At 44.7% G+C, this 27258-nt stretch overlaps 1 protein-coding gene across 1 annotated transcript in view; it reads left to right on the top strand.

Moving 5' to 3' along the window:
- Nin (ninein) overlaps positions 1-27258 on the top strand; it is a 96736-nt gene that overhangs the window by 1736 nt on the left and 67742 nt on the right. The window contains 2 exon segments of the mRNA XM_051195942.1: positions 7826-8029; positions 20977-21058. Of these exon segments, the coding sequence (XP_051051899.1) occupies positions 7826-8029; positions 20977-21058 (286 nt within the window).

Below are 27258 nucleotides of genomic sequence, written 5' to 3'. Positions count from 1 at the left end.
GAGAGGAGTTTGTGTGGTGTCTTCATCTGTGGTTGGTGTTCACAGGGAGGTGATGAGAACCTCTGGGGGCAGGGATATTGGCAACCTGTTTATTTTCACGGCTCTCTGGTGCCTTAGAGGGAAGCACTCTGAGCTGCAGTGTTGAGAAAGCAAACGGATTGCTGTAGGCAAAAGCGTTGCCAACACAGATACTGGGGCAAAGATGAGCCGCCCTGGATGTGGTCCTTCTGTGGAAATGTCACGGTGAAGTCATTTTAATAGGTGCCTGCTCAGAATGTCACAAGTTCTGTATTCTTATCCCCTTTTTATTTTAGATATGTAACATTCCTTCATTTTCAAAGGATGTTAACTCACAGGACCAGAACAGGGTGCCACTGAATTCTGAACAGTCTTTAATAGGCAGTGTTCTTATCATGAGTCACATGTTGGTCAAATAAATTGTTTTAAATGTCACTGTAAATGACTTTCTAGACTGCCATTTCACCGGTCTTGATGCTTCCATTTTATGATGATAATGAAAATACATTTCGTGGATCTTACACTGATAGAGGCTTGGCAGGTGTGACCAGAATATTTTCGAGGGAGTCAGACAGCTAGAGCCATTCAAAAGGTTTACTTTTATAGACGCCAACTCATTTGTAAACCAATAAATAATGCAGTTTGAATTCTGGCTATTGATCTTGCATCTGTTGGCCAGAGGCTTGTGGTGGTTCGCTGAACCTTGCAAAACGATATGTTTACCCAATTACATTTACAAAGACGATACTTTAAAACATTATGGAATTATGCAAATAAGACACTTCACTAGACATTAGCTGGCTTCTTTTCTGCAGTTTGTGTAAGCAATTAGACCTTGTTCTGCATTGCAAGTACATAAGGTGTCTATATCCTAATACCTCAACACAGTTGGTGAAATAGTGTGTGTAAATATGAGGACAGAACTTCTCTACTTGTGCCCTAGGGAGCTTATAGCTTCAGCTATGGTAAATGAATTTATGTAAATATGGCTCAAGAAATGAAAGTTGTTTCAAGCTTTCTTTTTTAGAAAAAAAAGTAACAAACACAAAACTGGTTTTTTTTGTTGTTTGTTTGTTTGTTTTTGCTCCTGTTGTTTTTGTCTTAGTGGTTGATTATAGGTTACTGGACCCATGTTGTACAAAGCTGTTTTTCTTTAACTGATTAGGTAATCCACCTGCTATTAGGTGTAACAAAAGCCTGGGTTCACACCAACCTTCCAGACAGTAAAATAGTAAAGCTTGTTAAGGTTGAGAATAAATGCTAGCAGGGTGCTCTTAGCACAATTACATGTTATGTATGGTTAGCAAAGCAGTTTCCTTTCAAATTCATTTGAATGTGAGTTTTCCCTGCTACATTACATATTGTAAATTGTGTTCCTGGTGAAGCTGTATTGCATTTCATTTCTAGCTTTGAGCAGGGAGGAGGCACTGTTGGAGCAGGGAGGAGGAATTTGACAGTTTGTGGTTGAGCAGCAAGCAGTACTTTGAAGGAGTGATTTAGGTAAATGGGAGCCATTGCTTGCCCTGGAGCTTGTGCTGTACTTGAGTTTATTCTCCTTATTACTCCCTTTGATACTAAATTTGATACAAGAGTAAGCCTGGGAAATTTTTCAGCTGGTAAAAATGTTTGCAGAAAAGAGGGAAGAAAAAAACACTTTAATTTGATCACTCGCAGTATGAGGGTCTAATAAAAGCATAAATGAAAAGGCTTAGCAGGCAGGGGTTGTCTGTGTTCATCATTGCAGCCCCAAAGTAATGAAATGAGTCACTTGGTGGTCACTGCCTGGGCTGTGGACCCCCAACAGCTGTGTCTGAACACAGGTCCCAAAGCATCTATTATGATGCTCTGGAAAGGGAAGAGGCTGAGTAGAGGAGAACACAGACATTCTGCAGAGCTGGTCAGCTGCTGGGCCATCTGGAAGGGAAATAAAAGGCCTGGGCTAGGGGCTCAGCTTTGTGTTTATTTATTATTTGGTTTTCACTTGCCACATTTTGTCCCCTTTTCACTCCCTCCAGCCCAGAGCAGACAGCCACCTTGTCTGGGGTTCCCTTCTTACCTGTTGCTTTCTGTAGCCTGGTGTGGGGAAGTTTACACGAGCACTTCCCACTGACTGACCTGCTGGTGGCTTCATTACTTCAGTCCCATCCTCTACCCCTTTCTTTCCAAGTCTCAATTGGCATTGTTTTCATGGGGGGGGGGCGGCATATGTGCTGAATGGCAAGTGGCATGCAGCACAGATCTGTGATAGCTGTCTCTGTCAGAGTGTGTGGCCTAGGGATGTGGTCCTAACCTTGTTTAGGGATCTTTGGCAGGAAGATGCTCAGTAACTGCCAATATGGACCGCTATTGGGTAGTAAATGTTTCATTGCTCTCTCCGGCATCTGCCTTTTGTTTAACCGTTCCTAGTTAGAACTCTAGCCTATTGCCCACACCGGGCCCCTTTTATTCCAAAAGAGTAATAAAGGCTTCTGACTAGCTGATTGGGAAGGTCATTGGTGAGGTTTTACCAATGTTTATGGCTGTCTTCATTAAACTGGAAATGTTCTTTGCAACTTCAAGGAGGATTTGCTACTCTAATTCTACTTTGTAAGTTTCCTGCTGCCGATGGATGCCTGCTGGGCCTGAAAAGCACTGGCTCCTAGATTAGATACCAAGTGTTTCATTCAGGGAAAAGATCCAGAATGACGCGTGAGTCCTAAGCTGAGTCCGCTACTAAGGTCTGGGGCACTTCACGGTCACCTTAACGTAAGAATGTATTTCTTCTCCACTTTACATCCAGAAGAAGAGAGTGCTTATCATGTCTGTATTCCTAGAGGCATGTAGGCTGTCTGTACTCTTTCCGCCAATGGACCAAGGGAGGTGGGGGCTCTCCCACCACTGCCCATGCCCATTCCAGTTTGGGGCAGTGTGTGGCCTATGACTGTCCTAGGTTCTGCCAGTACTGTCCAGCCTGCTGACACACACGGGGATGTCATTTCAGTAGTCCATCATTGTTGCCTCCTGTGTGCATGTGTAAGACTGAGGTGTCACAACCTGTCACACTGTAAGTAGACGCTTAGCTCCTCCCCCACTGTAACGCTGTGGCCTCAAACAGGTTGCTTACTTTTTAACAAATCCAGTTTCTACATTTGAAATGTGGAAGTGATACTGTCTATGCCCCTTAATTAGGAGGAGTAAATTATATGGATGAGATGGTCTACATGGCCATGGTACTTGGCATAGGCCAGGCTCACTGTAAATGCTAGGAAAAACATAATCTGGATTCCCATCTCTGCCTCAGCCTTTCTTCAGTATTATGATATTAAATTTGTCAATAATCTGCCCTTTTAGGCTCAGGGAGCCAAGCATTATCCGTTACCATCATCACTTCTTAATATAATGATATTCCTGCGCGTAACATCGATGGCCTGTTCTTACCCTCTATTCAGGGCCATTCCATGTCGGCTGTTTCGCTGCTCAGCAAGCAGAAGTCTGTCTGATTCACTTAAGTCACCCTCCTAAGCTCATGCTTCATTTCCAGGCCTTCTGTATGTTCTTGCGTGATTTTCAGTCGCCTCTTAGACCGGTTTCTCTGAGCCTACCACTTCCACTAGCTTGCCCTACTTAGTTCCAGAACAACCCTTCCAGATGGCTGTTGTTATTCTCATGGTCTAAACGAGGGGACTTGAGAAGTGTTTTAGCACAGATTCTCCTCCAAAGTTTTGTGTCCTCACTGAGAAATGCAGCTGTCACCGTGACGCCTTTGGCATACTCTCTAATGTACCAAATTACACTTTTGCTGACTTCACTGTAGTTTGGTGGTGGTTGTTGATGATGTATTTCTTCTTGGGTATGCCTAACACTGAAGATGCCTTTGAAAAGGGGGAGGCGGAGATAACGTGTGTGGAAGAAGTCAGTGCAGAAACTGTCCACGCTGATTTTGGCATCTCCCACAGGGTGTAAGTTTCCCTCCCTGGAACCTCCATAACACGAGGTCAGTCCGTTTAGCAAGTCCTTGGCCAAAAGAATTGTGTTATTTGGTTGGGGGAAGGAAAGACAATAATGGAGTAGAAACTGTGGCCCTTATGCTTATATAGTTTCTGGCAAGTGGGGAGGGGAAAATTCTTGCACGGGAAATTACAGATGAACATTTGGAGAGTTGTATCAACCAGCAAAATGCACTTGGCGCCAGATGAGAACTGACAGCTTGTCACCGTGTGTGACATTTCCTGGATGCTGCAATTGGAAACTTGTTCCACAGTGGTGGAGCCCTCCTTCTCCCATATCACCCCCACCCATGCACCCCTCACCTCCCACCCCATACACCCCTCACCTCCCTCCCCATGCACCCCTCACCTCCCTCCCCCACCCCATGCACCCCTCACCCCCTCCCCATGCACCCCTCACCTCCCTCCCCCTCCCCATGCACCCCTCACCTCCCTCCCCCACCCCATGCACCCCTCACCTCCCTCCCCCATACACCCCTCACCTCCCTCCCCATGCACCCCTCACCTCCCTCCCCATGCACCCCTCACCTCCCTCCCCATGCACCCCTCACCTCCCTCCCCCACCCCATGCACCCCTCACCTCCCACCCCATACACCCCTCACCTCCCTCCCCCTCCCCATGCACCCCTCACCTCCCTCCCCATGCACCCCTCACCTCCCTCCCCATGCACCCCTCACCTCCCTCCCCATGCACCCCCTCACCTCCCTCCCCCTCCCCATGCACCCCTCACCTCCCACCCCATGCACCCCTCACCTCCCTCCCCCCTCCCCATGCACCCCTCACCTCCCACCCCATGCACCCCTCACCTCCCTCCCCATGCACCCCTCACCTCCCTCCCCCACCCCATGCACCCCTCACCTCCCTCCCCCACCCCATACACCCCTCACCTCCCACCCCATGCACCCCTCACCTCCCTCCCCATGCACCCCTCACCTCCCTCCCCATGCACCCCTCACCTCCCTCCCCATGCACCCCTCACCTCCCTCCCCCCACCCCATGCACCCCTCACCTCCCACCCCATACACCCCTCACCTCCCTCCCCATGCACCCCTCACCTCCCTCCCCATGCACCCCTCACCTCCCTCCCCCATGCACCCCTCACCTCCCTCCCCCCACCCCATACACCCCTCACCTCCCTCCCCATGCACCCCCTCACCTCCCTCCCCCCACCCCATGCACCCCTCACCTCCCACCCCATGCACCCCTCACCTCCCTCCCCCATACACCCCCTCACCTCCCACCCCATACACCCCTCACCCCCTCCCCATGCACCCCTCACCTCCCTCCCCCCTCCCCATGCACCCCTCACCTCCCTCCCCATGCACCCCTCACCTCCCTCCCCCCACCCCATGCACCCCTCACCTCCCTCCCCATGCACCCCTCACCTCCCTCCCCCTCCCCATGCACCCCTCACCTCCCTCCCCCACCCCATGCACCCCTCACCTCCCTCCCCCACCCTCATCTTCAGTCTAAAGAACATTTCTCCTAAGCCTGAAGCTTGCTGTCTGGGGAACCTGGGAGATGAAGTTGAGGCACAAGAGAGAAAAGCAGCTCTCAAATGAAGGAAGTTTGATCGAGTGAACATCCGCTTCCCTAATCAGGCATGCTTGCTAGCCAGACTCATAGCAGCAGCTAGGCTGGGTCTTGTTAGCACATGCTAAGTTTCACTCCCTTCCATTGGCTGGGGCAGACAGATCACCACCCTTGAAGATGATGTTTGAAGGGAGAAGTGTTAGGATCCTTTCACTTTTGAGTTTATAAACCCATATGCAGAAATCAAGCAAAAATAGACTTGGCTGTTTTTTTCTGAAATTGGTCAGATTACAACCCAGAGGACTCTAAGAGTGAGCCTCAGGGCTGTGAAAATCCCCGAGAGGGAGGATGGGAGGTGGGGGGGGGTGTCAGCAGATCTTAGACAATTAACTGGCCCACTCTCATTAGCCAGAGGGCCTTCCTTTTGTGTCTTGGTTTAACACCTAAATGTTTCTTTTCTGAAGCTTTGCTGTTTATTTAGCACTCCCAACATATTTTGAAAACATTTACATACTGATTAGTTAACCCAACAGACCAACCCTGGGAAGGCAGCCAGGGCCCGCTGAACCTCTGTGGAAAGCTGCTGAGGGAAGAGACCTTCCCAAGCCCCGGAGCCTGGACCCACACCTTGCCATGTTGCTTTTGGAAATGGCCCTCTTTTAACACTGAGCTGTGTTGCAGCGTCATTCTGGCTCATCTTCTGAGGTCACCTAGTTAAAGAGGATATGGCTCTGCTCATCTTGTCATATTTTGGACAATTGTCTATGGAAAGAAAGCAAACAGCCTAGGGCACCACTGAATTGTCTTGGAAGGCTCCATGGCCTTGGGTCCTAGCTGTGTGTCGCAGTGTACTACTTACTGAGAGCTGCCCTTAGAGTTCTGACTCAAGGCTTTGTTTAGTTCCGGTGCTGCTTTTACTGTCAGTGCTCTTGGGGGTTGAACCCAGGGCCTTGCATATGCTAAGTATACATGATGTGCTGATGAGCTACACCCCCAACCCCTGGTGGAAGGTGCTGTGTTTGTAGTCAAGGGGTTGGTTGAAAGCCTGATTGCAGATGGCTGAGGTCACCATCCCAAGGGTATGTGTTATGTTTGGCACCCATTGATTGCATCATGAAGTTCTGCCAGGTGTGTAAAATTTGGGTGGCATCCAGCGCATTAAATACTTGAATATTGTATATAGGGAGAAACAAACATCTTACCCTCCTCCCCCCAGCCCTGGTTTATTGAAACAGGGTTTCTCTGTATAGCCCTGGCTGTCCTGGAACTTTCTCTGTAGATGAGGCTGGTTTCAAACCCAGCTGTCCACCAGGCACTGCCTCCCAAGTGCTAGGATTAAAGGCATGTATCCCCACACCTGGCCTATGAAACATACTATTCTTGAAGTAAAATACCTGGAAGTGTGTGGTTCTAGTTTTAGTAAAAGATGACTCGTGAGTTTTTGATGACTTCAGGTTGTTACTGCTCCTAGGGATGGTTAATGCCTGGGACTAGGGTTGAGGGTGGGGGTGGGGGATCAGGGCAGCCAGGAATGAAGCATTGAGTTGTTAGAGGTGGTGGAGTTCAGAGATGCTGTTCAATTCTCAGAAATCAGCGGGTGGCTCCTAAGGACCTCTCCTTGGGAAAGGTTGGAGTGGTTGGTGTTTTGCTCTTTCTCTTGGTAACTAAGCATTACCTAGCTCACCCTGGGACTACAGAGAGCCTGGGGAATACTTTCAGTCATACAACATGTAATTGCACCAGCAAGGCTAATTGAGTTGCTTTTTGAGTAAAAGGCATCTGGTCTCTTGTAAATTGGGAGGTGGCTCTGGCAGAGCCTCTGCTGTCACTGTGATGCAGGAGTACCTAGACTGACTAGAGTGAAATAATCAGATTGGTCACCCCTCAGGGCACAGCCTCAGGGCAGGTTGTCTGGAGCTCGCTGACTTGCCCTGCAGCTCTGACAGCTCTAACCCGGTAGTGGCTTGGTACTAACAATAATCTCACCTGACCTGTCAGAAGTAGCCTTTCACTTTCCTGAGTCCTGGGGCTGATAGGGGGAAAACCCTCTCAGGTCCAAGTTTGACAGACAGGCCATTTACCTCTGATCTATCAGGAGGGGGGACTCTGTTATATCTGTTATCTCTGTTGCAACCTTGCAGAATTCTCCCTGGTGCTAATGTATGTAGGAGTACCATTGGCCAGGCAGGGCCTTGCTGCAATGTCCCAAATGGCTGGTGGGGCTGGGAGGGATGCATCTGTCCAGAAGTGACTCGCCCCAACTTATCCTCCTCTCCGTCCTGCACAGGTGAGCGCTGTGGGCTATGGGATGGATGAGGTGGAGCAGGACCAGCATGAAGCCCGACTCAAGGAGCTGTTTGACAGTTTCGACACCCTGGGAACTGGGTCTCTGGGTCAAGAGGAGCTCGCTGACCTCTGCCATGTCCTGAGCTTGGAGGATGTGGCTCCAGTGCTGCAACAGACACTGCTTCAGGACAACCTCTTGGGCAGGGTAAGAGCTGGGGAGCAGTAGTTTGGGGGAAGTGGGGTGTGGTTTCTGTCAGGGTTCTGGGGGTTGCTGGCAAGCCACAGGTGTGTTGCAACTTGTCTCTTGCAACCTGGCCGTTAACCTGGCCCTTGCAGTTTGCTCCTGTGATAAGGGAGAATTGAGTTGTTCACTGAGCATTATGGGTAACAAGAGAAATAGGCTGTCTCCCAGATTTTTTTTTTTTTTCCTTGTTCTTTGTGGGTCATTCCACTGAAGCCACATTCATCATTGGGACAGAGAAGGGAGAGTCGAGGTTTCCATGGAAAAGAAGAAAAAGGCAGGAAGAAAGCTGTTTTTCACAGGAAGAGTAGGTCTCTACCGTGACTTTCAAAAAGCTGTCTCTTGTGAGGGTCATTTTGAGGTGAAGGCTAACCCTCTTATCCAGGAAGTAAGACAGGAAAGTAAATGATGCAGGCCAGTATGTGTGTAAAATCCATGGTTAACGTCCACATTTGACAGCCAATGTTTTCCTCCTAGATCAAGTCACAAGCAAGAGAAAGAGGAAAGGGGAGCCCCTTCCTTCAACCCCCTAGCAGTGAGCAGACGCTTGGTTTGTTTCAACCTGAGAATGCCTTCAGTGGCCCCGCTCAGCATAATCAGTAGCCTCATTTACCACACTGTGTGTGGAGTCTTTCGATGTTGCCTCTGGAATGGCAAAATGAGGGGCGGGGCTTCTGAACTGTGTTGATAATTGTAACACTTCGTGCATGTGGTCTGTCATGTGCTATAACTTGAAGAAGTAGTCATGAACTTGATTCAGGCAGCTAGACTTCCTCTCTTCACTTCCTGTTCACCATCTCTCAACTGACAAGATGGATAAGTGACCCAAGGCATAGTAGAAAATTTTAGCTGTGTGTCAAGTGAAGAAGACACACGTAGCACTAACCCTGAAATTAATGTACAAATAAATGATTTTTGGGGCTTGACATGGATGTGATATCAAACAGCTCACATTACACTTAAGGAAAAAGAAGTAGCCGGGTGTTGGTGGCGCACACCTTTGATCCCAGAATTCGGGAGGCAGAGGCAAGTGGATGTCTGTGAGTTCGAGATCAGCCAGGTCTACAAGAGCTAGTTCCAGGACAGCCTCCAAAGCTACAGAGAAACCCTGTCTCAAAAAAACAAAGACAAAAACATAAAACAAAACAAAACAACAATAACAAAGAAAAAAAAGGGGGGGAAAAACAAAAGAAAAAGAAGTAGAGTTTGTTGTAAGAAGTAGGGTCACTCTTGGTCACTTTGAAGATTAGATGTTTGTGAATATATGTAGTACCTAGAAAGGCCTAAAAAAAAAAAAAAAAAAAAAAAAAAAAGAAAGAAAGAAAAAAGAAAAGAAGAAGAAGAAGAAAAAAAAAGAGGCTCATTCTGAAAGCAGTAAAAACAGGAGTGTGGAAGATCAAGCCATTCACTCCATGCATGTTTTATATATAAGGCAGTTTTTGAGTATTGCCTTAAGTTTAGGCATGAGTAATAGAGCATCATCTCCCAATGTGGTTCTCAGGTTTCAGGCCTTTTGGTGATGAAGGGGCAGTTGCTTTACTGTTTCTGAAAGCGCATGGAGCCATGCTTCAACTGTTGTCTCCCTAAGAACTTCTCTTAGAGTAAGAGGGGAAACCCCACTGCACCCAGATTCCACCACAGCAGCTGGCTAACAATTTGCTCTGCAGATAGATGTTAGGCCCAAACCAGGGAATAGTTATCGATTGATTTGTTAATGGCTTGACACCGGCAGCCTGCTTTTTACATTTGCTATTTGCCTGAATAATGAACACCTAAGTGGTCTAGAGTGTGATATTTACTTAGTGAGCCGGTGATAAAGTTAAATAGATGTCTGCATATTGATTTCATGTGGGAGGTCCCTGATGATTGCCTTGAGAGACAGAGTGGGCACAAATTAATGCACTACTGTTAGATTTGCATTTTCATGTAACTGAATTATTCTCCTTGGTTGATCACATAAACTTGGCCATATGCTGTGAAGATTTCTCCTGGTTTATAATCTTAAGTTGTAAAGCACTTAATCTCTTAGAGTTTACTAGAACCATTCTGTGTGTCACCTTCATGATACTGAGTAGGGGTCATACATTGTTAAAGGCTAAGTATTGAAAATTAATTTAAAATGACACATGGTAACTGTGTGCACTGACGGGACAGAGTGGGGAGTGGAGTTTCAATACCTGTGTGCCAGGTCGTGATCAGGTCATGCATTTCCTTGTGTTGGGAGCATTACACATCATTTCCATCGTCTCTTTTGAAATATTCTGTTAATCATTGTCAACTATAGTTATTTTATCTTTTCACATTTTAATTTATTTATTCTGTGTGTGCATATGAGAGAGGGGGAAGAGAGAGAGAGAGAGAGAGAGAGAGAGAGAGAGAGAGAGAGAGAGAGAGAGCGCAGTGAGGATCAGTAGTAGTAGTAGTAGTAGTTTCTTTTCTTCCACCATTTGGGACCTGGGGATCAAACTCAGGTTATCAGGCCCTGCACAAAAGCTTTCTTTTTTCTTTCTTTCAAGTTTTTGTTTTCATTGTTTCTGGTTTGTTTGTTTCTTTCTTTTGTTTTGTTTTGAGACAGAGTCTCCCTATATAGTCCTGGCTGACCTAGAACTGATTATGTAGACAAGGCTGGCCTCAAACTCACAAAAGTCTTTCTGCTTCTGTCCCCTGAATGCCAGGATTAAAGGGGTGTGCCACCATATCTGTCCTAAATTGAATTTTTTTTTTTTTAAACTGTCAACTATCTGTCTTCTCATTAGAAGAAGTTTATAGAAAAAGTTAGGAACTAGGGATATAACTCAGAAGGTAACGTGCTTACCTGGTTTGTGTGAGGCCCCAGGTTCAGTCTCTGGAACCACTGTCATCAGAGGATGGGGGAATGATAAGGACTAGAAGCTTGATAATAAATTGAAAAAGCAGCATGACAGGCTGTAATATATTCATCAGCTTACTAATTCAGCAAATACATATTGTATGTCATGTGACAGACATTCTTTCTGTCTCATTGTATTGGTGCAATTTATTAATGCTCACTGTAAACCATAGCAGTTCACCAAATTGGCTTTGGGATACATTTGGATCCTAGATGCTGTAGGCAGACTTTTCTATTCCTTCAGTCAGTTCCCAAATAACCACACAGAGACTTATTAATTCTAAAAGCTCAGCTAATAGCTTATGTTTGTTACTAACTAGCTCTTACAACTCAAATTAACCCATATTTCTTATCTACTCTCTATCATATGGTGGTACCTTCTTTCAGCATGACATGTACAACTCCTGCTTCATCTGCACCTCTTTCTCTCTGTATCTCTCAACTCCTCGTAGTCATTCCTTCTTCCCAGTGTCCTCCTAGTCTGGCTCTCCAGCCCAATCCCTTCCTGCCCAGCTACTGGCCAGTCAGCTCTTTATTAACCAACGAGAGCAATACATCTTTACAGTGTATAAAGATTGTTCCACAGCAAGATGCTTATGACTTTGATTTACCTTTTGAATATAAACACCCTAATTGAATATAACTGTAATTATGTGTGTGTGTGTGTGTGTGTGTGTGTGTGTGTGTGTTCATGCACTTACTAATAGACCATTTTCTTTCAAATTTGATTTAGTTGATCTGTCTTGATTTGTAACTTAAAGTCTGTATTACCCTGAGCCTGTTCAGGTGTGTGGAAGGCGTTACTTGTGGGCCCTTGATTTAAAGGAAAGGTTCTGGTATGTATGTCCAGTCCATGCCATCAGCTAAGCACGTGACTCCCCAACACTATGGCCTCAGAACACCGAAGTATTGGTAGTCTAGTTGGGTGGCATACCATACTTGGCAAGTGAGCGGCAAAGGGATGGAGCACTCACACCAGGAAGGATGCTGTTAACTCTTTGCTGGACCAAGCTTTTACTAAGCAAGTAACCCGATATTAGGTGCTTCCTATTTCTTGTGTCTATATGTTTTAATTAATTTGTATCAGTTTGAAAAGTCAACATACAAAGCAATGGATTTCATATGGCACTTTCATAAATACTTTGTTGTGCCTTTTAGATGAGGTGTTCCCTCGAGCCTTTTTCCTTAATCAGCAACTAGTGTAGAAAAGGGAGAGCTTGCTTTGGTTTGATAGGTAGAGAACTTTGATTTAGTTCAGATCTGATCGTTAGCTTAGGTTTAGTTTAGATAGATAGCTTAGGTTTGGCTTGACAGAGAGCTTAGACTTAGTCTGACTGGAAACCTTCAGTCTATCGTTATGTTTACACAGTGCATTTCCCTTTCCTTATCCACTGTAACAACTTTGAGACAAGACAGGTCCCTGAAGTTCTGAAGGCTTCCATTGCTGTGTTTCTTGATACAAATCTAAAATACCCTGTGTTCTTGGCACACCTGTCTGAATGGAAAGAAACCATCTGGCAGCAGAACGTGCCACTGGCTCCCAGAGTCCCATGGGTATGTGGCTTTTGAAAGTTAATGTGAAGCCAAGAGGTGGTGGCACACGCCTTTAATCCCAGCTCTTAGGAGGCAGAGGCAGGTGGATCTCTGAGTTCAAGGCCAGCCTGATGTACACAGTGAGTTCCAGAAACAGCCAGGGCTACACTGAGAAACCCTGTCTTGAAAAACAAAACAAAAGTTTTAATATTAAAACTTGATAACTGTGCAAGTGTATAATTTAGCTCTGCTTTCTACCTACCTACGATTTCAAAGTTCTTGGGGTTCTTTTTGGAATGTCAAGATTGAGTAAGTTCTAATGGTAGGTTTGCCCCTTGTTTCCAGGTCATTAAAAGCTTCTTATGGTTTCTTTCTCCTACACATATTTAATTATTTGAAGAGTAAATCTGAAATAGAGGAGGACTCTGTGGCCATGCTTATTAGGACTTGCTCTCAGTGTATGCAATTACACTTGATCATCAACTCCTGCCTATTTATAACCATTGCAATCACGCTCCTGAGGATATCACTGAGCCAAAGCCCTTCAGACATCCTGCAGTGGGATGGGAGAGCTGTCCTTAGCCTCTGTTTAACCTGCAGTAGTGAAAGCTGTTATTATTTGTGCTGGTTTTGTGACTCTTCATGAATCACCTTCTCATCAATACAAGAGTCTCCTCTGGGGTCGACTGAAATTCCACCGTGCCTGTGTTCAGCCTGATGTGGGGGCCGCTGGCCTTGCTTCTATTCTGTCTTGGTGCTTCATGTCAAACTCACTACGCAATGAACTCTCACTTCCAATCCTGTGACTCCTTAAGTTTCACAGCCTTTAGTGTGACAGGAAATAAGAGTAGAGGCTCTGGACTCTGAAAAAGTAGATTGGACGAGCACTGGATGGCCTGGCCACTGTCCCGCCTGCATTGTTTTAGTAATGCCCGATTTATCAGCCAGAGATGATGCAGTCAGGGAAGGCTCATTAAAATTTGCCACTATTTTCTGATACTTTTTATGGTTTGCTTATTGTCTGCCAGCCAGGGGGTATTTCATGTCCTTCAGTGTCCATCAAGCTATTAGTCATCAGGCTCACTGTGACAGAGAATCCTAGTACCTAAGGTTTGTTCAAGGTCAGATGACTCATTTGAGGCAGCGCCAGCATGGGATGCTGGAGTCACCAGTCCTTGCATTTAAGTGCATGTCTCCACAGTGCCTTCCGCACTAACTATGCAAGAATGCATGTCATGCTCCACATCCCTGTAAACACGGCCTCCGCCGCCACTGCCACCACGACTGCATAGTACTTAGAGTACATAGAGACAATGTATGGCGGTGAAATAAGGATCAGGATAAACAAATAGGCCGAATAGCTGTTATTCAGGGAGAAATAACTTACAACCTAGACAGATGAACACCAGGAAATTCAACCCGATGCTCTCCTGTCCGAGTCACTCCAGCAAGAGAGCTTTCCCCGGTTCTCTCTCCGAACTCCTTCCACAGGTCACTTCCGCCCATGGCTCCACCCCCTAATGGGTGTGGTCAGTGCCACAGAAGGACTACCTCACTACAATAATGTGCTATCATAGTACAGTTTTTGATGTCAGACCTCGGTTCAAATACTAGCTCCTGCCACTTTACAGCCATGTCATCTTAATTAAATACTCCAAGCCTTGCTGTCTTCATCTCTAGAATGAGAAATGCAATAGCTTCCTTACAGGGCTGATGGGAGTTAAAAGTGTGTGTACGAACGGCCTATCAGAGAGCCAGAAATACAGCCTTTGGCTAAATCTTGTGATATGGTTGTCTTCCCCTTTACAAGAATGAGACTTTGATGAATGACGACTTACCCGTGGTGATTTTTCTAAGAAAGTTTGTGAGAGAGTGGATGGTGGTGGATTTTGCAGTTTTTCCATCTCTAGCAGGACTCCTTGAACCTGTCAAGAAGCATATAGTTGCCTAATGTTTAAAACTTGCTGTCACCTGTTTAGATGGTCTTTGCCGCTACACTGCTAAATCATAATATTCCCAGTGCTTTATTTAGAATAAAACATTTCATAACAGTAAGTGACTGCTAAATCATAATATTCCCAGTGCTTTATTTAGAATAAAACATTTTATAACAGGGCCTCTTGTGGCAAAATACACCTGTTCATTAGTCTGTGAGGCCTCTCCTTTTCTAGACTATTTTTTGATGGGTCCATATTTTTATACCCATCTCAATTAACAATGCCCTGAAGTTCCTGTCACTGATTTCCTTTTTCGTTAGTAGATACAAACCAACACTTTTAATGAGAGTTACATAGTACCTTGTCTTGTTTAATTAACTCACCTTGTTTTAAACACTGGCTTGAATTCTCATATTACCTGTGTAATGTGGAAACTGTATGCATTTGATCTCCATGGCTGCACAAGGTGATTGCATGCAATTTAGATTGTGAGGAGGGGTTGTTTTGTTTTGTGTGATTGGTTTTTTTTTTCTTTCTTTCTTTTTATTTTGTTGTTTGTTTGTTTTTGAGATGGGGCAAATTGTTTTCCTAAGGCAGCATTCATTGAAGCAGTGGTGACATTTGACAGAGACAGAGGGAAAAAGGGACACTTGACTAGTCTTCCTATTAATTTGGTTTAAATGTCATGTGTGTTTTTAGTCAGGCATGTAATTTCTGCATTGCTGCAGACTGCCCTTTCAGGCATAGAGAGCCCCTTATGAAATGAATGGCAGCAATTCTTATTCAAATGAGGAAGTACCAACCAGGGCACCCACAGCCTGGAGGCTCATTATCTTTTAAGACTGAATTTCCTTGTATATTTGTATATTTCTAAATCTTGACATAACAGAGTAGTAAAGTCCCCTTGGAAGAGACAAGGGTACTAAAACTTCTTAGTTACATGGTGAGCTCACTCTTAATGTGATTCTTGACAATAGGGGCCATTTACCAGCATATTTGATTCTGGGTTGAACCCTGAGGGGCTTTTTACCACATCAGTATTCATGAGCATTGATGGGAAAAATGCAATCACCTACCTCCCTTAGAGAATGGTCTCCTTGAATCAAAGTTGTGGCATTTACTGCTGTTTAAATCCCGGGGCCCAGTGTCTGTGTGCCCTTGCAAGAAGGAAATAAAGATCAGAATGAGACTCGAAGCTGTGCTAATTGTTTAGCTCAGCTGCTGAGTGCTGTCTGAGGTTTGTTTGAAGGAAGGGGCCAACTCAATAGGTGACATCAGACCATGAAGACCCTCTGACTTAACAGTCCTAGATGCTTTGTCAGCTAAAACGAGACTGATTTGCCACTCTGTGTCCATTCTGGAAACCTTTAACTCTCAGATCATCTTTGAGAAGTAAGGGTCACAAACGGAGCACTATTTCCTTTCCCGATGGCCAACTAGGACACCCTGACTGATCAGGTGACCCTCCCAGCTTGCTTTGTCTCTTTCCAGGTACTCAGCTGATTCTATCTTCCTGTTGCGAGTACACTGTCCTCTCCTCCACATCCCATTCTCAAGCTCCCCAGAGGGTAGCCGATACTCCTTGAGAGCAGAGGTCAGGTGTCTTGAGGTCGAGTTATCCTCTGCCCGCTGCTGCCTTCCACTGCCTAGGAACTGCAGGGCGCTCTTGAGAGGTCAAGTCAGAAGTGAAGTGGGCACAAGTTAGGCAGAATTGCTGGGTCTGGTAGAATTCTATCAGTGGGCCTCGTTCCCCAGGTAACCCCACCACTTCTAAGACTTGTGCTGTAAAATTCAAAGACAAGTTGTCTAGGATAAAACCCTCAATAGTATCCCATTCACCTGGGATATCGGAGACATATGTAAATAACACTTTCCAATAACAGAATCTTTTATCCCGTGTACTGACTGGGGGTTGTCCATTGGAGAGTCAAAAAATTGCTTTAAGTTTTATTTGATCAAAGAATATATTACACATAATTATACTGTACTTCATCATTTTTGCCCTGTTAACTTTTGTAATGCAGAAGAAAAGAGACACTTCAGGCTTCATTTAGCAGTGTGTATATCCTTGCCTATTAGTTTTTGAGTGCATATATTTTATCTTTTAAAAATAGGTTACATAGAACTATTAAAATAGTTTTTAAATTATTATTATAAAGGCATCATCCTTTATTTGTGTTCGAGGAAGGCTGGTTAATGTCAGTACTTACTTTTTTGTTCTTACCTTGGGGGCTTCTGTCTTTTGCTTGCTGTTTCTGGGCTGTAGTTCGTGGCCACAGCAGGACGAAGTTTGTGTGTTGTAGTAGAGTAAGGTGTGGTGGACAATACCTTTAATACCAGCATTCTGCAGGTTAAAGCCAGTAGATATCTGTAAATTGGAGGCCAGATAGTAAGATGCTGTCTCAACAACAACAAAAAAGTTGTGTGTGTGTGTGTGTTTTCCAGCTTAAGAACGTGTATGCGCACACGCGTGCATGCGTGCCTGCATGTGTTAGGCACTGGAGGGGTTGCTCAGCAGCTAAGAACACGTATTCTTGCAGGAAACCTGGGTTAGAATCCTAGCACACATGATGGCCCACAACCATAACTCTAGTTCCATGGGACCCTGCATTCTTTCTGACTTCTGAGGGCACCAAGCACGTATGTGGTGCACATATATACATGTGAGCCAAAACACATTAAGTATCTAAGTCTTGAAATGACTGCAACAGCAAAGTTGAGGGCTCCTACATTGGCCCTATCTAGCCTGAATTTGTCATGACAGATGTCCTTTAAGTTGGAGCCACATCATCTCATCCATTGGTTTCCTCTCAGTCTGCCATATGGAAGATAATCAGATAATCAGGGCTGTGAGATTAAGAAGCCCATCCCAGATGCTTCTACTTGTTGCACCTTAGTCATGGAGACTCAAGCACCATAGAAGACCTTTGACATTGATTTAAAGTAATTTCTGAGTATAGGTGCCTGCCGGTACCTTGCGTCAGGGAAGGGTTGTAGACCCCAGGGTGACCTTGTTAGCTTCCACTTTACTGAACTGGATTAGTCAAGACCAATTAGCACTGAGGCTATTTTTCTGTTGGTTTTTTTGTTTTTGTTTGTTTTTTGTTTGTTTGTTTTTTTTTTTTTTTGAGATAGGGTTTCTCTGAGTAGCCTTGGCTATTCTGGAACTCCCTCTGTAGACCAGGCTGGCCTGGAACTCACAGAGATCCATCTACCTAGACAGAGTCTCGTGTGACTGGCCAGGAACTGACTGTGTAGTTTGAGGCTGACCTTGAACTCTCAAGCCTCCTGTCTCCACCTCCCAAGAGTTGTGATTACAGGCATCACCACACCCAGTTCTCAGAAAGACTCTCACCTGTAACTATCAAAGCATAGACCTTTAGAAACCCCACAGAGACCTGCAGAGTCAAGTATAAAGGGCTTGAATTTCCCAGGACAAATACCCCATTTTCAAATAGGTCTCATGTTTAGCTTGGAGAGAGAGGCTTCATCCAGGACCCTCTGTGAATAACTCAAGCTAGGAGACTCATAGTTAGGGTTCTCCACATACAGAAGATCAGCTCAATTTCCCTGATGCTGAGTAACTCCAGACATCTCTGGAGCAGACTGGGCCCAGGATCTCCCTCTGCTGTCCTACCCTCTTGGAGCTTGACTATGTCACTTGAATGGCCATCTGCTATGCTTCAAAGTTTCTCTGTGTTGGGAACAGTCAACCCAGGATTATATATGTTAATGTTAACTACCACTTGTGGGGATCAACTAAGTTTTAGACATTTTATATAATTTTCATTTGACCTCCCTAGCCCTGCTTCGGGAAGTAGTGTTATAAAAACCAGAAATGTATGCAATGTTGTTCATTACCCGTCTGACATCCAATGAACCTGAGTTTCATGAAAACATTGGCTCATGTCACTCTCATCCTTGCTGAGTTACCAGAGCTCAGTGTCTGACATGTATCGGCTGCTCAATACATACACATCAAAGGAATCAGACAAGACATTTGCTAGAAAGCCCCAACTGTTGCAGATCAGAGTAGCAAGCAAGCCAGGGAACAGTGGGAAGTGAGCAGCAGAGCTGCCTCCAGAGCCTATGTGCATCTTCCCAGCCACCCTGCTGCCTGCCCTAGAATAGGAGGGATGGTTTTAGGCATGAAGAGACCCCTGTCAGCTGGCCTGAGCTCCCAGATGTGTGATGTTCTGAGCCGGCTGTTGGGGTGAATGGCCTTAGTCATGAGAACTCCAGTTCACCTGGGCGGTACTGTGCCTACCTGAGTCTATTTCTGAAGCCAGAATTGTGTGCTTCTCTCTTCCTGAGGTTTTAAGATGATTTGTCAGCCACAAACCCCTAATTAGCTTACATTCCTGCAATTGTTTAACCATTTCATGGACCATCTTATTGCTTTAGCAGATGCTCTGCCTCCCTGGGCAGACTACTTTCTGTTCATGGTTTCTTCTAGCAATGTCTTCAAAAGTCCATAATTACAGGAAATTTGCCCACAGGGTAAATCCTAACACACACACACACACACACACACACACACACACACACACACACACAAAACTTGATCACAGTGACTATCCCACAGTCTATACATATATCTAACCATCAAGTTATACTCCTTCACAACAAATAGAAAATTAAGTAAAGTTCACATGATCTAAAAGGAACATAGAGCTGAAGTGATGGCTCAGTAGTTAAGAGCACTTGCTGCTCCTGCAGAAAGCCTGGATTTGGCTCCTAGCACCTGCACCAGGTAGCTTATCACTACCTGTAACTCCAGTTCCAGAAGATCTAATGCTCTCTTCTAGCCATGATAGGCACCTGCATCCACATACAGACAAGCAGGCACACACATTTATGTTCACATAATATAAGTAATTTACAACATTTAAAGCTCTACAAAGGGAAGCTTTGATGAATCAAAGTTAGTGTAGTAGAACTCACATCTACATTAGGAGAATTGCCAAATTATAACTAAATACAGTTTTGTTTGGCTTGGTATTTTTTGTTTGTTTGTTTGTTTTGATTTTGCTTTCTTTTCTTTCCCTTTTCCTTCCCTCCCCTCCCCACCTCTCCCTTCCCCTCTCCTCCCCAACCCTCCCCTCCCTTCCCTCCCTCCCTTCCTCCCAGACAGGGTTTCACTGTGTAGTTTTGACTGTCCTGGAACTTGCTATGTAGACCAGGCTGTCCTTGAACTCACAAGATAGACACCCGGGATTAAAGGCGTGTGCCACCACAAATGACTTGTTTGTTTGTTATTCAGGCTGGCCTGGAACTTACTCTGTCACTCTGGTAAGCTTTAAATTTGTGGCTTTAGTGCCTTGGCCTCTTTAGTAGTTGGAGTTACAGGCTGCAGCCACTAAGTCCGACTGATCGAGTCTTCCGGATTAGTCTTTATATGGGCCCCTCTGTTATGCTGTCCTTCGGGCAGATACATTATATGAACTTTGCCTATGTTAAGGTAACTAATATGCTTTAATGATTGTCCAAATTTAATTTGGAGCTTTTTTTTTTTTTTTCCCATTTACATCTATATTGAAACCTCTGTCCAGGCATAGCCTGTGAGTAGCCCAACACGAAAACCATAATTACTTAGAACATTATGAGGTTTTTTTTTCATTTAAAAATAACTCAATTGTGTGGTTCTCAAGCATGAACTTTGTAGATGAAAGAGCACATCACAATGTCAAAAGGCTAGACATACCAGCCAGTGTTTTGAAATGATATTCAAAGAATCCTATAGTGGTACAAATGACACATTTACCAACTTTATTATGATATATAGGCTTCTGGGAAAATAAGTATGACACACTCTATAATTATGCAGACTAGAAATGAGACCTCTCCCTGCTGTCCTGTGACCTTCAAGGTCACAGAAACTGGAGGTGTGGAAGACGACTTTTACTGTTGTAAGCACCTCCAATGAGTATTCCCGTATGTCAGACTGGGTCCCCCCATGCTACTAGGGGCAATTATAGATTTATAAACTGATGAAAGTGCTTTTCAGGCTTCCTGCATCCTGTGTGTTTGGTATTGATTTTTGCTTATTTATATACTCATAGGAACTTGGGAGATAAATATTATATATCAGCCCCAGGCAAAATCATATTTAAAATCTTCCCCACAAGAGCTTACTCCCTTCTAGACTACCTTGAGATGAAAGAGTCCATGGCCCACGTGACAATGGGTCATTTACTTAGGAAGTTTTTCCTGCTGTCAAACCTAAAGCCTTTCTCTTCTGATCTTGTTTAAAAGGTGACAGGAATTGAGAGTCAAAATGTATCTTTTCCCGAGTTTACAGAGGGTTTGCTAGCTTCACTTTCTCCTTGGCAGCTGAGTAGATCCTGGTGTTTGTGTAAACGCCAGCGTGTTCATGGTACTGGATGTCAGAAAGAACCATCCCATTTTTCCCTCCCATTTAGAGAGATGAAGGAAAAAACAGAACAGACGTGGGTGATGATTTGCTTCAAAGCTGTCAGGATGGGAACGAACAGTTCAGATACCTTGCAGATGGATTTGCATTCTTGGGGCTGTGAAGAGTGATTTTAAACTTATTTTTAATTGCTTTCTAGGTACATTTTGACCAATTTAAAGAAGCACTAATACTTATCTTGTCTAGAACTCTATCCAGTGAGGAGCACTTTCAGGAGTCAGGTAAGAGCACTGATGTTTCTTCTCCATATTCCCCTTTAAAAGGTATTCATGGATGGGCTGGGGATATAGCTCAGTGATAGAGAGCTTGCCTAGTATGCACAAGGCCCTGAGTTCAATCCCCAGCTCTTCCTTCCTCCCCCAAAAAGTTTGAAAAGTTTTCTGGAGGAAAAATGTGAGGACCTTGAAGTATGCATGTGGGGGATTTGGGACATCTGCTCTTCATAGATGGAGCCATTATTTCTGGAGACTTCTTTTTTGATATCGTCATGAAAGCCTTGCAGCTGTTAAACACTAAAATGAGACCTCTCGACCACAGCAGCACATTAAGGAAGAAATCACTGGATTATTCCTAGGCAAGTGTCAGATGGTATAGCAGTAACTCATTCTTGGATAGAGAGGAGTAAAGCTGAATGCTAGCTCCTTCAGCCTTACTTCCTGTGTCTGTGTGAGCATATGATTTGGGGGAAGTTTCCCAAAAGAAGAAACGTGGCCAGCAAGAGAGAATTCTATGTGATCCCACTGAGCAGAAAACCCTGTTATAGACATTACCACATGACAGTGTGATCCCTACTCTCAAGTGCATCTGCTTTTCTAGCACCTGGAAGAACAGTTAGCCTTAGTAAATATTAAGTTACTGTCATGAAAGAAGAATAAATGTTGTACCTCATTGATTTTTTTTTTTTTTTAAAGAGTACCATGTATTGTAAGATATATAGTTACAAGTGCACCAATGGACTTCAGGAGCTCATTCCCCATGGAGGGATACTCCTTTAGCCTAGAGACGCAGGGGAGGGCCTAGGCCCTGTCCCAAATAACTTGACAGATTTTGATGATCCCTCATGGAAGGCCTCACCTTCCCTGGGGAGTCGATGGGGGATGGGATAGAGGGGGTCATTGAGATGCATGGGAAGATGGGAGGGAGAGGGAACTGGGATCAGTATGTAAAATAAGAAAAAAAATATAAAAAAAAGATATATAGTTACATATCTCAAAAAGAGAAAAGTGTTGCCAAATATAACCTAAAATGTTATTGATGACAAAATGTATTATAATTTAAGTGTGTTCAAATCTGGCACTGGTGTGTGCATGTCTTAAAAATCAAAAAAATATGATAAATATTTGAGGGAAATTCTAAAGTGTAGAAACTCGTATTTAAGTATAGAGAATTTTGAAGTCATTTGATTGACATGGGCTAGGGATAAGGGCCAACTGGAATGGGCATCAGGAAATTTTGAGAGTGCTGTAACTTCTGTCTCTTGTAATGGAAGTACCATGATCATATGAACTTTTCCCACCCATACAGGGGTAAAATGTACTACATGAATTACGCCTCTGTAAACCTGACTTTAAAAAAGAAAACAAAACCCTATAGTCCAGTCTGAGCAAGAATCGTTAGCATTTTGTGCAGTCCCTTAGTGTGGTCTATTTACATAGAACACAGATAGGAACCCATTCTTCTCCTCACTGGTCTAGGCCTCCGCTGTTCTTTGGAAAGTACAGATTTGGCTCATGCGTCTGGGCTTTATCTTTAACAATGTTTTTGGGTTCTGGGTTGAGCCCCACCCCCCACCTCCTTTTTTGCTGATAGCATCTACCTTAGTAAGGCTGTCCTTGGGCTTTAGGCTTGACACAGCTCCCTGGAGGTTCCTACTGAGCCTTGGGGAGAGGTTCTTGCATTCTTCAAAATTTTCTAGACTAATAGCAGAATGTCTATAGGTGACCACTGCTGGAACACGGACATTTGTTACCTGTGGCACCTCACATGTTATTGGTATTATTGGTTTTTAAAAGTTTGGTGTCTTGATAGCAATTCTGCAAGATCTGGGGGCCCTGGATAGAGTGGTAGATTTGGGCTGATATGAGGATGGGCAATTTAAATGATTTCATTGCCCTCCTGTGTTTTCGTGTGGATTGGGAAGGGGCAGTGTTGCCATCCTTCCTTGAAAACCCATACTGTCATCTGACAGAAAACTGTCACTATAGAAACTCAGGTTTTGGTGAACACACATGAGAAGGCTGCCCCTAGAGTCTTGCTGTGTTGGAGCCTGGCAGTAGGAAGAGCTTCAGGGTGGCTGCGAGCTTGGGAACTGCCAAAAATGCAAGCGGAGAAAGCTAGCTGCAGATGGCGGCTCCTTTACTGCAGGTGGGCTACACTACGGTACAGACTGAGGCCGCCATGTGGACCAGTCTTTTAGGACCACACAGAGAAGGCATTGTCACCATTTCATCGTGTGACAGAACTGTCCCCAGTTAATCCAACAGTAAGATCCCTATGGACAGGACATTTCAGCCAGGGTTTCAGTGATGCTGTTATCCCTTGTCCTAGGGGGATACAAATCCCAAAGAATGCAGACAGTGGCTTGAGTGATCTACTAGGAAGCATGGGTCATGGCCCATGACTCCCACACTCCCTGCTTTGTCTGTCTTTGGCCTCTGTCTTCCCAGTACCTCCAGTTGCTCGTGGCTATCAAGGCATTCTTTACACCAAAACATGCTCCCACCCATTTGAAATCTACCCACTCAGACTGACTGGTTCGTGTGTGTAGAGACAGAAGGGTCAAGACTCAAGTGCAATGTAGCAGGCTATCTGAGTTCACCCCTACCTCTCCCTTCATGATAATTATCATCCCAAAAATGATATACTGCAGCATTTAGGGCTGGAAAGAGCCAAATGGAGGTATAAAGAGGGCAGAGCCTATGTGAAATCCCATGAATAGATGGCAGGGGAAGATGCTAGTACTGTGTCACCAACACGTACAGAACCTAATTTGAAGCATTGTTTTTATATCTGTGTGCCTGCATGTATGTGTGTGCACCCCATGTGTAACCAGTGCCCAAAGAGGCCAGAAGAGGGCATTTGATCCCCTGGAATTAGAGTAGCAGGTCATTGTGAGCCACCATGTGGGTTCTAGCAACCAAACTCCAGTCCTCTGCAGGAGCAGTAAGTGCTCTTAACTGCTGAGCTATCTCCCCAGCCTCTAGTTTAAAGACTTAACCTTCAGGGGGGTGAGCAGGTCCTCTGTGCAGCCTGTCTGCTAGGGGGTTCAAGGTGACAGAAGGGAGTGAGCAGCTGGTTATGCCTGACCGTCAGGACAGAGCTGTCTGTGTCCTGTCTGCTCAGAATTTAACTCCTCTTACCACATGGCACTACATTCAGAAGTTTGTCACATCTTCTGAAATCCCAGCGGACTTTGAGAGAAAAGACAAACCCAGGAAGGAGACTAAACAGGCAGGGCTAGGGTGTAGAGGCTGAGAAATCCAGAGCATCACGAAGTGATAGCAGTAAGATTTCTATAAGACGAAACACCCCGTGTCTGTATTAGACGGGTATTCTAGAGGAGCAGGACCAAAGGAATATGCAAATACATGTACATATACAAATACTGCTTATAAATGGCTTTCTGCACACTACAGAGGCAAGTGCCAGGGAGTCCAGCGGTTCCCAGTTAGCACTGAAAATCCAGATGTGCCCACCCCTGGAGAGTCACTGACCCTTGAAAGGTCAAACTTACTGGAGTCTGACATCTCTGGAGGAGAGTAGCAGTAGCCATAGTGTACCTACACACTCCCAAAGAAGGGGAGGTGGGTGTCACATTCTCAGCTCTTTCACTGGGCTTCTTTTTAATACTGGCCACTCTTGGAAGGGATGGCAGAGTTCACATCAAGGGTGGGTGAGGGCTACTCTCCATCACTTTCTCACATGTCAGTCCTCTCTAGGAATGCTCTCTCTCTCTCTCTCTCTCTCTCTCTCTCTCTCTCTCTCTCTCTCTCACACACACACACACACACACACACACAGACACACACTCTCACACACACGCACATTTCGTCAATTATAGACATTTCCTAATCCACTCAAGTTGACAACCCAACCAACGATTATAGTAGTACCTGACCAAGCTATAGTCTCGAAGTCTTGTTGATTTGATGCAAAGAACTTGGAGCCAAAAATACTGGCTTAGCATCTTCACTGGTGTGACCTCATACACACCTTTATGGCCTTTAACCAGCTGGTATCTAAAATGGTTGGACCCCTTTCAGCTTTAAGGGTCACTTATGTTGTCTCCTGATGCCTAAATGGCATTATTTAAATCTATAGGGAAAGCCACAAACACTAGCTTTCTTTTTCTGTAAGATTTTTACTTAACATAAATTGACACTGTAAAGTTCTTCTGAAGGGCAGATGCTCACTGTGCTTCACGCTCTCTGTCTTCTAATAAAAGGCAGCTGCACATAAATAATACAAAGCACAGCTCTAGGGGGATTTGAGAGGGTATGGAATTAAGTCGTTATTTTTAACACCGTAGTCTTGGGCTCTGCCCTTTATAACTTCTCTTGTATAATTTTCAGCATCTTCATAACTCTGACTTTAGTAATTCTGAGACTGTGGGAGTTTTTCCTGTTTAAAAAAAAAAAAACAGTAATAGAGGCAACGAAATGTAGATAAAGACAGGATAGTGGACTGTACATGGCAGGGTGTCCTTCGTAGCTTCCAGCCGCACTAATAGTGACAGTAGTGGGACTCCCTCATAGCTGCGTGTGCTATTGAATTTTTAAGTCATGTTTCCGGAATAAGAGAGGGGCAACAACGTATTAACTATTTATTCAGTTTGTAATGGCTCTGGATCACTGGAGCCTTTTTTTTTTTTTTTTTTTTTTTTTTTGTAGTGGAAATGCTGGCCCAGCACTGTAATGCTTCAGTCTTTAGAGACTTTGGCTGTCTTTGATGCATCTTGCACCAAGTTTCTGTTGTGGAGTAAATGTTGGCATAATTCAAGAAACCCCCTGAAAATGCCTTTCTTTGTTTGGGGGGGGGGAGGGAGGCTCAATCTGGAAGAGGTAATTTAAGGAAAACAGGATGAGGCATTGTTCTGGCAGGTGGTGGTTTCTTTTACGGAACTTTAAAATAATAAGAGCCATTCCATTTAATTGCAGTTGTTTTCCTTATTTTTCAAAAAAGCCATAAATGTAACAAACACTTCCTTTTATTCACTTAGCAAGCACACAGCAGAGTGGGTTTCTTGGGCATTGGGCTAGATCCTGATTTACAGTGATTAAAGGTGTGTTTGCAAGCACATGCAAAGATGCTAGGCCAAGCTCTGGAGTCTAGCCTCAGGCTTGATAAGTCATACAGATAGCTCAAGGGGCTTGTCTGTGTCCCCTCTTTGCTTACGATAAGAACATAGGTTCTTCTGATGTCAGTAGCATCTAAACCAACACCACCGCCATCAAAATCAACTATAGAGGTAGGTGCCAGTGTTTATACCTGGGTGTGGTGGTGCACACCTGCCATCTCAACTGGACAGCTGAGGAAGCTGAGGTAGGAGAATCACAAGTTCAAGGTTAGCCTGGGCTATACAGTGAGATCCCAACTAAAACAAAAAGAGGGTCTTTGCAAGTTGTGAAATTGGAAACACTCGCTGCCTACTGGTGATCAGGTAGAACCATACAGCCTTTGCTGTGAGCTGTAATGATGCTCTTGGCTAATCAATGCATGCATCTCTCAGATTTTACGATATGTAAGTAATCACGGATATGTACAAGAATGTGTATAGAAGGACGCTCACTTTGGGTAATGTGTGTGCAGTTGAGTTAAAAAAAAAACATTGGCAGCATGTCAGTAGGCAAATTGTGGTTTATGTGTATAATCAGGGACTAAACAGTTATTAAAATGCCATGGAGGGCTCCTTATTATTGAGATAATTTTACTAAGGATGAAAGGCAATCTTTTAAAAATCCATGCAGTATCCTATAAATACTCATGCTACTTCAAGCTAGGAACTAGGGTGCTGAGACTCTTGCTAATGAAATAACGTTATGGTACCAGTATATTTTACCTCCGTTGCAGTGAGTGGGGGAGAAGGTTTCTGCACAGGGGACATGAAGGATACAGCTGTTTTAGAGCATTGATTTATCCCTCTCATAGCAGCCTATCCATGAGTGGGAAAGCAGCTAACAGGGAAGAGAAAATTAGGCCAAGATCAAGATCAGGGCGGCTTTGGTTACTGAGATGAACTGTCTTATTTTGCATTTGCCACTAACCTGACATATTAGGAGAAAACGAGGCTGGGAAATCTGCTGTGATTTGAGGGTTGGGACATTCTTCTTGACTCTGCTCCTCCTGATGCCCACTGCTGGGTACCTCTTCCTACGCTGATAGCTTGTGGCTGCCAGCAGCTCCACAGAAGCCTGGGTGGAAG

The sequence above is a fragment of the Phodopus roborovskii genome, unplaced genomic scaffold, assembly GCF_943737965.1.
Source record: "Phodopus roborovskii unplaced genomic scaffold, PHOROB, whole genome shotgun sequence".
Lineage (NCBI taxonomy): Eukaryota > Metazoa > Chordata > Mammalia > Rodentia > Cricetidae > Phodopus > Phodopus roborovskii.
This window is presented reverse-complemented; position numbering and strand designations above follow the sequence as displayed.